General features: G+C 41.5%; 1 protein-coding gene across 5 annotated transcripts in view; it reads right to left on the bottom strand.

The window, feature by feature from the left end:
- RAD54L2 (RAD54 like 2) overlaps window positions 1-16,271 on the bottom strand; it is a 93,622-nt gene that overhangs the window by 36,972 nt on the left and 40,379 nt on the right. The window contains exon 1 of one of the 5 annotated variants that reach the window (XM_073352538.2): window positions 4,448-5,146. The exons of the other annotated variants lie outside the window; for them this stretch is intronic. Within the exon in view, the coding sequence (XP_073208639.2) occupies window positions 4,448-4,481 (34 nt within the window). The 5' untranslated portion in view covers window positions 4,482-5,146. Of the gene's footprint in view, window positions 1-4,447; window positions 5,147-16,271 lie in introns of those variants that run through there. 5 annotated transcript variants of the gene reach the window in all.

Genomic DNA, 16,271 nt, shown 5'->3' with positions numbered 1-16,271 from the left:
CTACTCCCAACACACAAAATTTGAAATGCATGCCACTGTTCAAATAACATCCTCTTCCTAATCTATGCCAAGAACCATGGTCTAATGGCTAGAGCCCAGGACTGAGAGCTGCTAGGGAACCTGCTTTCTATGTCTAGCTTTGACACAGATGTACTATCACTCTAACAGGGATGTTGTAAAGCTCAATTAAATATTCACATAGTGTTTTGAGATCCTCAGATGGAAGGATCCAAAGAAATGCAGGGTATTATCATCCAGCATCCCTATTATAATATCTAGAATGTATCCACCTTTATAACCACTACCCTCAAAATATTAAATGGAACAGCCCTCTCATACACACACAATTCAGGCACTCCTGAATTCAGGCACACCCCAAAATCCCAGAACTGTCCTCCATCATCTAGTATTAACCCATCTGTGATTCACTCACATTTGTCCTTCCGATCATTCTCCTCCACATCCAATTTTGTTAGACAAATTAATGTCTGCATGACTCCAATACTATAAAGCCAGGAAATATTTCAGTCTCCAGAGCCAAGAAGTTTTCAGCAAGCTGCTACTTCAGTAATTGTATGTAGGAAAATTTGTGCCCAAATAAATTTGTTAGTCTCCAAGGTGCCACAAGGACTCCTCGTTGTTTTTGTATGTAGGAAGGCACTGAAACCTCGCTTCTGCTTAGCCCAGTTAACCAATATTCTAATAACCCACGATATATTTTTTAAACCAGGTTGCCAAAAATTAGGTACCAAAATAAGTGACCTGATTTTCCACAGAGCACCTACTGATTTCAATGGAAGTTCAGAACCTCTAAAAATAAGACCATTTTCATTTAGGTGGTTAAGTATGGATTTAGGCACCCAAATTGAAAATTTCAGCCCCAGTAAACAGAAATATTCCTCAGCTTCTCATGTGTCCTGCAAGATGGGTCAGTCTTGAGACTATCATTATTTTTGTAGATCCATGTAATTTTCAGGGGCTTGGAAAATAGGATGAGTACAAAAGGTAGGGGAGCAGGCATTTTGCCTTATTCAATGATTACATAAGGATTAGTTTACTGCAGGAGGTTGGAAGTCATGGTATTAGTTTTATACTAGGATAGCCTCAGGGTAATGAGAGATAATAAAGAGGGGATTATTGCTGCCACACGGTTCCAAGGCCACCAAAAAACGGTAAAAAAAGCAACGACAGCAAATTAGACTTTTATGCTAATCTTTGCTCTCAGCCCTCACCACAGCCTCATTCAGGGCTTGTTTAGAAAAAAGGATATTTAATCTTGATCAGTGTTTAAAGAGCTGCATGAAAGATAATCCCTTCACAAAGTATCCTTCAGTGTGTGAGTGTCCCTTTGCCACCACTGATATTGTTTATGGTGGCAATGGTGCAATGGAAGAGTAGAGAAACAATAATACCTGGCACTTACAAAGCATTTTATGTCAAAGGGCTTTAACAAGCACTAATTGATCCTCGCAATAGCTATGTGAAGTAGTAAATATCATGTCTATTTTACAGATAGGGAAAATGAGGCAATGAAATTGGGTAGCTTCCCTGAAGCCAGAGTCAGTATCAGAGCTGAGATGAGAACTCCTGAGTTCCTAGCCCTGGTCCTACACTCAGATCACTAGACTAGGCTTCCTTTCTTAAACATAATTTTTACTGAAAAAATTGATAGGGTATTTAGAATTTAAAAAAGCCCACAGACCTCAACTCAAATGCCACTTTCTGCTTCAGTCCATAAAATAATGTCAGGGGAATTCTTAAGGACTTTGTTTAATTAGAAATACTTCACTTGGTGCTGTTCAGCATACTCTGAGACAGCAGCATTGAACCAATCTGACCCAGAACACAAAAGGGCTGCACAAGTGTTCAGTGATCAGAAGAATCACATCAGTCAAAGCCTGAAGAAGCAGCCATGATGTCAAGAGGAGGCACCACTATCTACCCCAGACACATAACATTTAAGAAAGGAACAACTGGCTCAATAGGTTCCAGAAAGAAAATGGTGTTCCCACAAGCAGCACTGGCCCTGCACTGGGCTCACTGAAGGGAGATATTACAATCAGCACTGCCATCAGAGAGAAGGGGTTTTGTGGTTTGGTTTTTTCATTAACAGTCAGTCATTTACCTTACATGATGATATACTCAGCTGAAACAGGGTGCAGACAGCGTACAGTAACACCACAAAATTTCACCACATGGTGGTACCATAAAAATTTGGAAAAATTCCAGATCCAAAAACATGTGACAAAATGGAGCGCTGACAACTGGGAACACAAATGCTGTGTGTTCAGCACATACTGGTTGATCTACCCCTAAAGAGCAGTATACTGAATTAGACCAATCAAGAGCCATTTGAGAGAGAGAGAAGCACCAACTTGTGCAGAACGAGAGAGTCAGAATATCTGGGTTCTATTCCTAGCTCTGCCACTGACTATTCGTGTGATCTTGTACAAGTTATCTAACCTCTCTGTGCCTGAGCTTTTCCCCAGTATTAAATGGGGGTAAGGGTGATTCCCTACCTCACAGGGGTGCTGTAAGGCTGAATTGTTTTCAAGGCACTTTGAGATCCTGAGATGGATGAGTGGCTACAGAACATAAAGTATCACTGATGAGGATTATTAAAATTTAGTAAGTACACAGTGTTCTATCTCTGATCAGGGCTTTACGCCAATACAAATAAATAAGAATGGGAAGCTGTTCTAACTTAACTTCGTGAAGCATCCTAGAATTTTATTTCCCCCTTTCTCCCGCCACACACACACACGATGCAGGACACCCAAGTCCTGAGGATCCTCTAAATGAATCCTTCCCAAATACTTGTACCATTGCAAACATCCTTGCCATTAGAGAGGGACTGCTCCAGAACACACCAGCCAGATAGGGACTGCTGGATAACACAAGCAAAATGCTCCTTCAACCCTCAGAGTTGTCTGTGCTCTGACAGCCTGGAATCTAGGACAGAGCTCAAGCCTCAAACTCCAGTCCCTGTGTAATACAATGCTGTGCAGGACTAATCTTTCATAACTTTCACCAACTAGATCTTTCCATTTATAATTCTTGGGCTTACTCTAACCAGGAACTGCTCTCATCTCTAATCTGTAACCTCAAGTGTATCACCATTGAAACCACCTTCCCTTCTTATTTCTTCCCTATCTTCAGCTCTATTACCCTACATTGGGTTACATAAATCATGTATATGTTCCATATTCCTAGTTTATCCAAGTCATTCTGAATGTAATCCTCTTCCCATCCATGCCCTCCCTTCCAGATTTGGTTTACTCATCCTGCCTGCACAGTCACTCTTCCAGATCAAAGGCATATAAGGTGAACAAAATGGATTCTAATAAGACTTCATGAGGCTGTTTACTGGTCAGACACACACTGAACTGTTTCCTTACACTCCAAATAAGGACCACACACGTCGGGCCCTATGCATGATAGGGAACTTAAAGGCAGACCCTGAACAGTCCATTGTCTTCTTTACATGAGCTTCATGAGATAGAGCAATAGACCCCATAACCTATATCCTTCCAGTAAGGTAAGAAGAAAAGAACTCCATCTTTGATATAGGGCCCACCTGATACTAAAACCAAAATATAGTACAGTAAGTGTGGATGGCTAAAGGAGAAGTTTCTCTCAAACATTACTTCTTCACATCAGAGACCAATTTTAGAGGCTCCATCTCAATGAGGCAAACTATATGTTGATATTCCCTAGTACATCCCCCTTAATGGGAGTGGGAAAACAAAGGAAAAAAGAGCTGAGCAGTTCTTGGCAGCCAGACACAAATTAGAGACGGCTAGGAAATAGGGAATGGTGGTAGAGAGATCATGTATTGCTTGACCAGAGCCCTTAAGTATTGCAGTTGTCAGCAAGGGTTCAACAAGGAGCAAGTGGCTTCAATATGTTAGCACCATCCTCTCTCAGCAAGTATTTTACAAGCATGTGTTCTTAGAACTCCATCAGGAACAGAGGAAAAGCAAGAAATGCATCAAAACAGGGAAAAGGACAGAGAATACTGAAAATACAACATCCTTGTTCACTAAATAACTACTCCTACAACTCAAAGAGCAGCAGAAACTAGAGCTGTGATCCCGTCAGACAGATGCAAAAGATTTTATCACTTCCTTTACTAAAAACGTCAATTTTACCAACAAAACCAGTAATGCAAATAAATAAATACATACAATACAAGGAACTTCTTTTTTAAATTTGCTCAGTCAGAATTATACAGGCATTGAAAGGCCTGAAATCTGAGCCAAATTCATCACTGTCAGACAAATGCCAAACCAAAAACAGTGCCTCGCAAAACTCTCTTGGATCCCAAGTGAGCGATTCTAGGAGGCACTCTCCAAATATCAGCTGCCATATCCCAACACGGAAGTATTAAAATGAATAGTGTCACCATAAAGCAGGAAACAAAAGAGAAAAAAACCCTGCATCTTACCTGGAAACTGCTGAGACTCATCCAAGAGTAACATGCTGCTCAATGTACTCTGCTGATTGAGGCAAGATCTCCGTCAGTGACCAAGTGGCTGGTTCAGCGTTTTAGCGGAGGGTCAATATGGCAACAAGTTATCAGCCTCCTCAGCTATTCTAGTCTCAGGGTCCTCAGGCCAAAAGTTTCTAGTCACTCCCAACAGTTTGTATCTCTGCCAGGAGCAAAGTAAGCACTAAAGATGCTCTGCTAGTTTTGGGAATGCGTAACTGGGAAAATGCCCTGTGACAAAGTAGCCCAGGGTGGAACACAGGCTAAGTAAAATCCTGGTGCTGTGTATTCCTGAAAATAACTTTGGTAAATAGCATTTAGTGCTCTGTTCCACAAGCCCAGTATGTGGGAATTTGTGAGCATATATCCTCCAGAACTCAGCTGTGGCTGAGCGGGGTCACTGTTCTATAACTGATTATATTTGCCTGGTTTCTAGCCTCAGTAGAAGTGTCACTATCTCCCTCCCTTGCTCAGACACTCAAACTGCACAGCCCAGCGTGAGGTAGGTGCTAGATAGCTGGGAACCAATCACCAGAGCTGTTCTGTCCTGTTAGTTTGGGATCAGCATATGTGCTAAATCAGAGGCAGTAACTGCAGCCACTCCTGAGAAAGGGGAAGGTTTTAAAAGGCAGAAGAAGAGCATGTAAGTGAGGGGGAGGGGGGGCGGGCGTGTATGGGGGCAGGTGTCTCTTCTTTCTCTGGTGGCTTGAGCAGCAAAGTTGCACACTGCTCAGTTCTGATCCCATTCACTTTGCCTGCAATCCATTTCAACTAACAGCGGCAGACCGGAATAAAACAAAACTCCTTACATAACCATTCAAACTCAACTGGGGCCCCACAGAAGGGGAATTCCAACAGGCAACAGGAAATCTACAGCCAGAGATGCACACACTCTCAACTATACACCAGAGATTATCAGGGCAAAGGGAAAGGGGGAAATTAGAAAATAAGTAGTTTTTGGCTTTGGGAAGAGTTTTGTTATATGTGATTTTGCTAACTGCCCACATGGTGTTTGCTAACCTAAAACAGATCATGCAAGTGAAACTGGAAAAAAATCACTCAGGAACCTGTAAACTTGTTACACAACAACAGACAACAGAGTAACCTGTTTATTTTTTCCTTACATTAACATGTTTTATAGCATACCCCCAGAAGGATCTGAACACAACGAAAATGCCACTAATGAGATTTGGGGGGTTGTAAGAGACAGACCTTTAGTGTTTTCCCCAGGAATTGAAATTAGCGGGAGGTGTTTGAATATACAGGGGAGGTGAGGACCGACAAGGGTTGAGACGGCAAGGGTGAAGGTGAGCTGTATGGCACCATAATAAAAACTGAAAAATGTTTCACAACCATTTATTAGATTTAACTCATGTTTTAAAATAATCCCAGAAATTAAAGTTGGCTACTCAAGCCTACTATGAAGCACGACACATACATCCTTCTTGGTTTCTTGTTGTAATATTTGCACAACTCTCTGGTGTCTTCTTGTGTGTCCGTTACTTCCAGTTCTTCATGATATGCTCATAATCAGGCAGAAGGCGACTTCTTTCAGAATACAAAATTCTATTCAATGAGGAAAAAGAACGCTCAACTGTAGCTGTTGTGACTGGGAGTAGCAAGAGATGAATTTCTACTTCTTTCATCCCAGGAAACATAGCACAAAGATTGGATCAAACCACTAGTGATGATGAAGAAGTTGAAGTTAAATCTTCATTAGTTCATTGTATGATATTCCACTCTGTGTACAAAATTTTCTATTCTGTCGTGATCACATAGCAGCCCCATTTCTGGTAGTGCTTCACTCCACCCAACTGTAGGTGTTTTATAAAACAGACATCTCTCATCTTCAAGTAGGGAGTCAATATAAGTACTTCATTAGTCAACTTCTGGACTGAAGCCTTTGTTTCTTCCAGTACGTTTTCAATGGATATTTCTGATTGATGCAAGGATAGCTTCTATTGATGGGCAGAGATCTATTACTGTTGTAGCAGATGCCTGGATGACATTGTTTAATGACCCAAAGGGTTTCAACAGCAGACTTACAAGAGAGAGAATGGCAATAGTCTTCTCTGAACTTTGTAACAAAAGTAGCCCATCAGCCTCACTACTTAGATCTGTCCTATCTTGCTGGATACTTTCCAAAGCCAGTAATAATCGTTGCAGTAATTTTAAGACCACAGCCAAGAATTGCTCATGAGAAAGCCAGAAGGTTTTCCCAGGTTGGTCTAATTTGAACTTCAGTCCCAGTGTATCTTCTTTGTTTCCAAGACGTTCAGTCCTATTGGACTCTTGCTGAAAAGAAGAGTGAGTATAACAAAGCCATTACATTTATAGCTTTTAATGTCTTTTGAAGATTCTGCAATTCATCCTAGCGCTAGCTAGAGTAGATGGCCTCTGCAGTGTGTATAGGAGAGATCAGGGTTACACTTTTCTCTGAGCAAAGCTTGTGCTCCACCATGTCTTCCAAAGAAGTTTGCAGCTCCATCAAATGCACAAGCAGCCATCTGTTTGGGGTTCAATTTACAAGCATTTAACTCTTCTAAGATGTGACAGACGCAGCTGATGGTGTCTTCTATAACCTGTACATTTAAATGCATCTACTGGCCTATCACGGACATCAAGATAACATACCCAATGACTTAATACTTGATGCCTATTTGCATTGGTGCAGTCATTAGCCTTATATGCACATTTTTTTAAATATGGTGAGAGAGTTCTTCACTTTTTCAACTGCTGAGTCTTTCACTGTTGTACCACATGTTTCTAAAGAGTCAGCTGAGCTTTTTTTCCCCAGAAAGATAGCGAGCATTTGCCAGCCTTGTTCAAAACTAGTGTCCAACTTCAGGATTAACAAGTGACAAGGCACTTAACATTGATCTCCAGTTTGCAGTGCGTGATATCTCTTGCTTAAAAAGAAAGTATGATGCAATAGCCATGTTGGTTCACATAAACTGTGTTGTGTCTCCAGTATTCTTAACAGCCTCATTAAGTTCTTCTAAAATTGGCTTTGACAGTGACTGGCTTATAAGGCTTTCTGCATGTTGATGCAGTCCAGAGGCATAGTGTTTTCCAGCCTTTTCATATAGGTTGTCAGTACTGGCTTAACTGACCCGTCTGGCAAACCAATCTACTACAATTTTACTATATAAATCCATGATATGCCCACATCTTAAATACTATGTGCAGTTCTGGTCACCCCTCTCAAAAAAAAAAAAAAAAAAAAAGATATATTGGAATTGGAAAAGGTGCAGAGAAGGGAAACAAAAATGAGTAGGGGTATGGAACAGCTTCCACATGAGGAGAGATTAAAAAGACTGGGACTGTTCATCTTGGAAAAGAGACAACTAAGGGAGATGTGACAGAGGCTTATAAAATCTTGACTGGTGTGGAGAAAATGAATAAGGAAGTATTATTTATCCTTTCACTTAACACAAGAACCAGGGGTCAGTCAACCCAATGAAATTAATAGGCAGCAAGTTTAAAACAAACAAAACTAAGTATTTCTTCACACAACACACAGTCACCCATGGAACTTTTTGTCAGGGATGTTGTGAAGGCCAAAATTATAACAGGGTTCAAAAAAGAACTAGGTAAGTTCATGGAAGTTAAGTCAATCAATTGCTATTAGTCAGGATGGACAGGGATGCAACACCATGCTCTGAGTGTCCCTAGCCTCTGTTCACCAGAAGCTGGGAGTGGATGACAGGGGATGGATCGCTCAATGATTCCCTGTTCTGTTCATTCCCTCTGATGCACGTGGAATAGTCACTGTTGAAAGACGGGATACTGGGATAGATAGACTATTGGTCTGACCCAATATGGCCGTTCTTACATAAAAATTAATTATAACAAAAAAGTTTAATACAGAAACTTCCCAAGATAATGACCTCTTGAGATAGCGATGATGTGAGATAATGACCTTGGCAAATAATGCATTTTTAAAATCTTTACCTAGTAGGAAATGTATATTTGTATAAGTTTCCCAGGCAGAAATTTAGCATTCTGGAGTGAAGTCACTAAAACACAGTCCAACAAACAAATGCTCTGGCCGCTGTTGTTTGTCGGGCCACCATTCACTCTATCACTCCATCCCCAACGGTTCTGCACCATAACCTTTTGCTGCCACCTGCCACTGTGACCTCTGCGAGCTCTCAGTGATTTCAGCTCTCAGTGGAGGAACCTTGCTGCTAGTGCAGGTTGGGTTGTTTCTTCCACAGAAACACCCTCCCACAGCAGGTCTAAACACTTAGACCAGATGATCAGTGCCTTCAGCTCTAGTGGTCACTTAAACCAAAAGACTCTCTATGGAGCCTAATCAGCTCTCTCCCTAAACAGGAGAGAGTCGCAGTCAAATAGCGCCTGTGACTTTTAGGCAAAGCCCACACCACCAAGCAAAATACCTGTGCCCCACCCTCTCTCTCTTCACTAGGATCTGGCATCCAAACCTCCTGCTTAGGGAGTGCAGTTCAGTTGCGGGTGACCAGTGCTTAATTTGTAATGAAAGAGGTGCCGGGGCTCAAGCAAGTTTGTTACTTTCATAACTGATGTGGCAAGCCCAGAGGTCACAGGGCTATGAACTGCCAAGCCTAGAGTTGCTGGGGCTCAACCCTGGCAAGCCCTTGCACAAATTAAGCACAAAGGGAGACCCCCTCATTCAGTCAGGCTAAGTACAGTTCTGCTGCACTTTACTCATACAAATAAGGATAACAACATTTCATGACCCCCACATTTAATACTATAGTGATTTGTAACCCAACACCAGCCAAAATTGATCACTTGGGTGGCACAGCTCTGTCTGCTGGATACCTAGGCAGAGTAGGTGTGCTCAGGTAAATACAGTCTGGTTCTGAAGCCTTTACATCCACTCCTAGCTCATTACTAGCTGTCAGGGGAGAGCTCATTCAGACCTTGCTTACAAATCATAATTTGAAATTATAAGGTAGGCCAATATAGCAGAAACAAATGCACCGACATTGTCATAAACAACAGCTGTATGAGGAAGCTAGTCTTTGTTCAGACTTTTCAAACCCATTATGCTTTCTCAGATACAAGTATTTTCTCATATACTGTATATGCTTTTAAAATGTGTATTAATGTTTCAGTTTCAATTCAAATTTCCAACCGACTAAACTGGCAACACTGTATGTAACTGTGTGTGTGTGTGCGCGCGTGCGGGGGGGTGGGGGGAGAATGCTGGGGAAATCCCACTTACCTCTTCTCCCCACTCACAAGAAAGTCACTCCTCTGGACTAGCAGGGCTGTCACACCACAACACTGGTAACAGGAGGGAACAAGTGCTTTCACGGCTATGTTTGACACCCTATGCAGCTAATGATCATGCATGACTAACCTTGCTACAGACACCTTCTCCATGTCAGATTCCATTCACAGAGAAACTCAATCATTGTAGAAAGCAATGTGCCTGTGGGTGATGGACTGGAATGAAGCATCCACTGACTAGGGAACTCTTAAATTACTATAATACAAACAAAAACCTCATTCACTGAAAAGCTGATCATCTCAAGACGTGATGTTATTACAAGAGACAGCAAGGCCCTTTTCTGAAAAAAGGTGGGAGTAGGAAAGTATATATATTTCTTCTCCTGTTATTCAACTACAGTTAAGCCCCTTCGCTTTCAGTTTAAACCGATTTGTACTGAAAAAAAATCCCAGGTTTTACAAAAAGTATTATTCAGTTTTTGCTGATTTTCACCCTACTTTTGTATCATTCAAATATACGAAAAAAAAGTTTTATTACAAAAATATAATACATTGCATGAGATATATGTATTACTATAATACATTAGTCTATGTGTATATGCAAAGCTGACTGTTGAAGTAAGGCTTTGTATTAGTCTAGAAGATGCACACAATAAACAGGCACGCACATGTGCGCATCTGAATCTCATCCCCATCACATACACATTTCAAGTTGTTAGTAAATAACAGTTTAAAGATGTGACACACTAAAATGGGAAGAAAAGGAAAATCTGGATCAGAATACATTTCAGAACACAAGGAAATATTTGCAAAAAGAAAAGGAGTACTTGTGGCACCTTAGAGACTAACAAATTTATTTGAGCAAAGTGAGCTGTAGCTCACGAAAGCTTATGCTCAAATAAATTTGTTAGTCTCTAAGGTACCACAAGTACTCCTTTTCTTTTTGTGAATACAGACTAACACAGCTGCTAAAGGAAATATTTGAAAGTTTTCAAAAAACAAAAACAGAAGAAAAGGATGAAGTTGAATGTAAGCACTGCAAATGGTGTGGTTCCATGTTTTAGTTCTGCAGAAAATCACATTGATGGAAGGATAGGAGGAAAAAGTATTCAGTAGATTAATGCTTTGATGAACGGAATTCAATCAAAATAAACCCCGATATTTACCCAGAAAAAATAATATTTTTTCCCCACTGATTTTAACCTGCTTTTGTTGTTGTAGTAATAAACACTGATAAATTCCTGGGAAAAATAAAATAAAAACTGAAAACAAAGGGCCCTAGCTATAGTGAAGAAAAATACTGCGGGGACATAATTTTAAGTTTTTAACTCTGTCACCTGAGTGGGTAGCACAAAAAACTAAACACTGCAGCAGTATAATGAAACAATACAACCTCTAGAAAGGTGGCATGTGAAATCAGTTTGACAAAATGTCAACTCTCTCTTACTGAACAACAACAGTCCGCAACATGAAACAACTGGCAGGCAATACTAGGAGAGGACCAGCAAGAGCAGACTGTGACTAAGAAATAGTGGCACAGATATGCGGGGGCTCCAGGAGTGAAATAGTATAATATGATGTATTTATTTAAGGACTGAAGTTCACTCAGAAGTCTGTTTCAGAAACTTGGACAGTACCTACCGGCACTATGTGCAACTACAGCCATTGGTATTAGGCATCTTATTTTCAAGGGCATTAGAATTCAGTGAAGGCTTAGAAGCATCAAAATATTCTTACTGCTTTGGAGCATATCACAACTCTGAAACACATTAGGACTGTATAGTAATTAGGGCTTGCCTGTACATATCTTATTGAGAAGACCTGTACATATCTTATTGAGAAGAAGTTATCAACTAGGTAAAAGAAGGAATTGGATGGTTCAGAGGCTAGGGAATGGGACGCAGAGCCTTTCATCTCCATGTAACTGGTTCAAATCCAGCCCAGTCTCGTACTTCCTCCAGGAAAAACTTGCAAGGGACAAATATATTAGGAAAATCAAACATGAAGCCGAGACATCTGCAGCAGGCCTTACAATACACGAATTGGTATTGTACATAATGGGGTTGGTACAAGTGATCCAAGCATGAACAGAAAGTCTGAGCAAACACATTTACGAAACTAGGAAGTAAGATTTAAAGGCAGGCAGGCATCTAAGTGACAAGAGGGCCATTTCCACAACACGTTTGTTATAAGGATGCAACATCAGGAAAATGAAAGACTAGTGCATCAAAGAAATAGGATGACCTAGGTCTTTCCTTTTCCATGGTTCAATAAACAGCATATTCTCTTCTGTGTCTTACAATGGAGAATGGAAGAGAACTTTTCCATACAAGGCAAAGATCCAGTGTTGTCATCATCATTTACCACAACAAATATGCACCACATACCATCAGCACACCCAAGTAGAGTTCTTGTGCCAGAAACTGTCAGTTCATAAAATGATCTCTTCATGGGAGGTAATTTATTATAGATAAGCCCATTTATGGAATATCCTTTTGTGAGGCCAGTCTTATCAGAGTAACTAGGAAATTGCTCCTCCACTAATTTCTTTGGATCCAATGTTTTTGTTATATTTCAGCTGTATTACACAGACACACAGTAAGAAAGATCTCCACGACTGGACAATGGCCATGCTACATATTCTCTGCCGCCTTTTCTTTCCTACCACTTCTTACATGCTGTTCACCTTCCAATAAGAACATAAAAGCAGTCATACTAGGTAAGACTAATGGTCCATCTAGCCCAGTATCCTGCCTTCTGATATAACACAAGAGCTGCAGAAGAACAACAGCTACTCTCTGCAAGCCAGACCATTCCTTCTCTTTCCCATCTTAACTCTGTGCCATCTGTGCTGCTCCTCCTCATTCCCACAGCTGTCTCGCATGCTGCTGAATTTCTAACAGCTGCTCTCTGCACACCCCATTGCTCATCAACAAGTTGAGGCTGTCTACAAATCTGGATTGCTTGTAAGTCACTGAGGAGAATGGAAGGAGGACATATCAATTAGCATCTAGTACTAGCACAAACAATATCCTATGTGCTAGTACTAGATAATTGGTATGTCCTCCTTCCATTCCCTTGTTCATGGGCAATAAGTAACTTGTATTAAAAAAAGGGATTTTATCTAATATGGAAGTATAAAGCCTGAAGTTGCATTTTTATGTCGATTTTCAGTGTTACTTGTATATGTTTCCTTTCTCTTTCTATTTTATCTCTGAATCTGTGTTTTTTTCTATTAAAGAACCTTTTGGTTTATTTTTACCCCAAGCAGGTTTCTGGTGTGCAAAACTGTGTGAAGTGTGTATCCCAAAGAAAGCTGGTAACTGGGGGACTGGTTTCACACCTTTGGGGGTGAAAAAACAGTGGGGAACAGTCAAAGTACTGGTAATTAAAACTCAGGGAGGATGAATTTGGGGATATTCAGGAAGGGGGGGGGGAGGAGGGAGGGAAGGGGATCCTGGTGTCACCTTGCAAGGAGTAACTAGCCTGATAAAAGCCAGGGTGAGACCTTGTGCTTGTGGGCTGGCTACTGGTGTCAGGGATCTGAACCACCATGAAGTCCCCCAAGGTCACAGGGCAGTTAGTGACAAAACCCCTTACTGGTCTGGGTGGTCCCCAAAACATCACACCCTCTCCGTAACTTCATCACCATCATGAAAAAAAAACACGAGAACATAGAATCATAGAATATTAGGGTTGGAAGGGACCTCAGGAGGTCATCTAGTCAAATCTCCTGCTCAAAGCAGGACCAACACTGACTAAATCATCCCAGCCAAGGCTTTGTCAAGTCGGGCCTTAAAAACCTCTAAGGATGGAGATTCCACCACCTCCCTAGGTAACCCATTCCAGTGCTTCACCACCCTCCTAGTGAAATAGTGTTTCCTAATATCCAACCTAGACCTCCCCCACTGCAACTTGAGACCATTGCTTCTTGTTCTGTTATCTGCCACCATTGAGAACAGCCAAGCTCCATCCTCTTTGGAATCCGCCTTCAGGTAGTTGAAGGCTGCTATCAAATCCCCCCTCACTCTTCTCTTCTGCAGACTAAATAACCCCAGTTCCCTCAGCCTCTCCTCATAAGTCATGTGCCCCAACCCCCTAATCATTTTTGTAGCCCTCCGCTGGACTCTCTCCAATTTGTCCACATCCTTTCCGTAGTGGGGGACCCAAAACTAGATGCAATACTCCATGTGTGGCCTCACCAGTGCCGAATAATCACTTCCCTCGATCTGCTGGCAATGCTCTTACTAATACAGCCCAGTATGTAGTTGCCCTTCCTGGCAATGAGGGCATACTGATGACTCATATCCAGCTTCTCGTCCACTGTAATCTCCAGGTCCTTTTCTGCAGAACTGCTGTTTAGCCAGTCGGTCCCCAGTCTGTAGCGGTGCATGGGATTCTCTCTTCCTAAGTGCAGGACTCTGCACTTGTCCTTGTTGAACCTCCTCAGATTTCTTTTGGCCCAATCCTCCAATTTGTCTAGGTCACTCTGGATCCTATCCCTACCCTCCAGCTTATCTACCTCTCCCCCCAGTTTAATATCATCTGCGAACTTGCTGAGGGTGCAATCCATCCCATCATCCAGATCATTGATAAAGATGTTGAACAAAACCGGCCCCAGGACCAACTCCTAGGGCACTCCGCTTGATACCAACTAACGTCAAGCCGTTGATCACTACCCGTTGAGCCCGACAATCTAGCCAACTTTCTATCCACCTTATAGTCCATTCATCCAATCCATACTTTTTTAACTTGCTAGCAAGAATATTGTGGGAGACCTTATCAAAAGCTTTGCTAAAGTCAAGATATATCACATCCACTGCTTTCCCCATATCCACAGAGCCAGTTATCTCATCATAGAAGGCAATCAGGTTGGTCCGGCATGACTTGCCCTTGGTGAATCCATGTTGCCTCCCCCCATTCAGTAAGGGTCCCACACTTTCCCTGACCACCTTCTTGTTGCTAACATACCTGTAGAAATCTTTCTTGTTACCTTTCACATCCCTTGCTAGCTGCAACTCCAACTGTGTCTTGGCCTTCCTGATTACACCCCTGCATGCTCTAACAATATTTTTATACTCCTCCCTAGCCATCTGTCCAAATTTCCACTTCTTGTAAGCTTCCTTTTTGAGTTTAAGCTCACTGACTATTTCACTGTTAAGCCAAGCTGGTTGTCTGCCGCTATTCTTTCTGCACTTCGGGGTGGCTTGTTCTTGCGCCCTCAATCAGGCTTCTTTAAAATACAGCCAGCTCTCCTGGACTCCTTGCCCCCGCATATTAGCCTTCCAGGGGATCCTGCCTATCAGTTCCCTAAGGGAGTTTAAGTCTGCTTTTCTGAAGTCCAGGGTCACTATTTTGCTATTCTCCTTTCTTCCTTTTGTGAGGATCCTGAACTCAACCATCCCATGGTCACTGCTGCCTAGGTATCCCATAGAAGTATCCCATGCCCCCACGTGGGAAAGATGGGGGGAGGGATGGTTTAGATGCTGCTAATCAATCTAGAACCTCTGAACTACATCAAATTCTACCTACAAAATATGATTTAGCAGCAATTATAATGTATTTTGGTTTTGGGGTGGTTGGGGTTTTTTTAGAACAGAATTTCATCCAAAGCCCACTGGGAGTCTTTCTACGAACTTTAATGATCTTTGGATCAGGCAATAGGTACAAATTTGATCAACTTTTTTCACTTTATATCTTTGTTCATGTAATTTTGGGATGTTTTCTTTCCCACATTAATTCACTTAGACACTCATTTATAGTATCCATGAGCAATCCAACAATTATAAACCAGAGAGTACATAATGGGAAACAAAAACACAGTAATGGAACACATTTATCCATACCTACAATGCCTTTTGCAAGCCAGAGAGCACTATCACAACTACAAACTACATACTGTTTCAGATTTCAGCCTCATGCTTCTAAAGGAGAATTTTTAAGCTATATTGAGCAAAACAACTTATTCTTAGAATAATGGCATTTAACTAAAAAGATCTTCTTCCAAACGTGCTCTTGCACCCCTGCAACATATAATATAAAGTAAAATAAGTACATCTTTGATTTAACCTGAGCTACCATGTTTTGGTGAAACCAGCATATTCTAGTAAAATGCCTGCTGAAATTAAAGAAAAATTAAACCAGGAGCTGATATTTAGTTTACTTCCCGCCACCCCAAGGAAGCGTTTAACTATGTTCATTATACGCTTCAGGTAAAACTATTGGGGGTGTTGTCTAAAAGATAGAGCAGAGCACTGGGAGTCAAGATTCATGGATTCTGTTCCCAGCTCCATTACTGACTCAGCAGGGGGAGGGATAGCTCAGTGGTTTGAGCACTGGCCTGCTAAACCCAGGGTTGTAAATTCAATCCTTGAGGGGGCCATTTAGGGATCTAGGGCAAAAAAAATTGGGGATTGGTCCTGCTTTGAGCAGGGGGTTGGACGAGATGACCTCATGAGGTCCCTTCCAACCCTAATATTTTATGATTCTATGAAGTTATTCCCTCCCCTCCCACCTCAGTTTCCTCATCTGTACAATCGAGACAGCATCAATCTCATTG

Source organism: Lepidochelys kempii, chromosome 7 (genome assembly GCF_965140285.1).
Source record: "Lepidochelys kempii isolate rLepKem1 chromosome 7, rLepKem1.hap1, whole genome shotgun sequence".
Lineage (NCBI taxonomy): Eukaryota > Metazoa > Chordata > Testudines > Cheloniidae > Lepidochelys > Lepidochelys kempii.
This window is presented reverse-complemented; position numbering and strand designations above follow the sequence as displayed.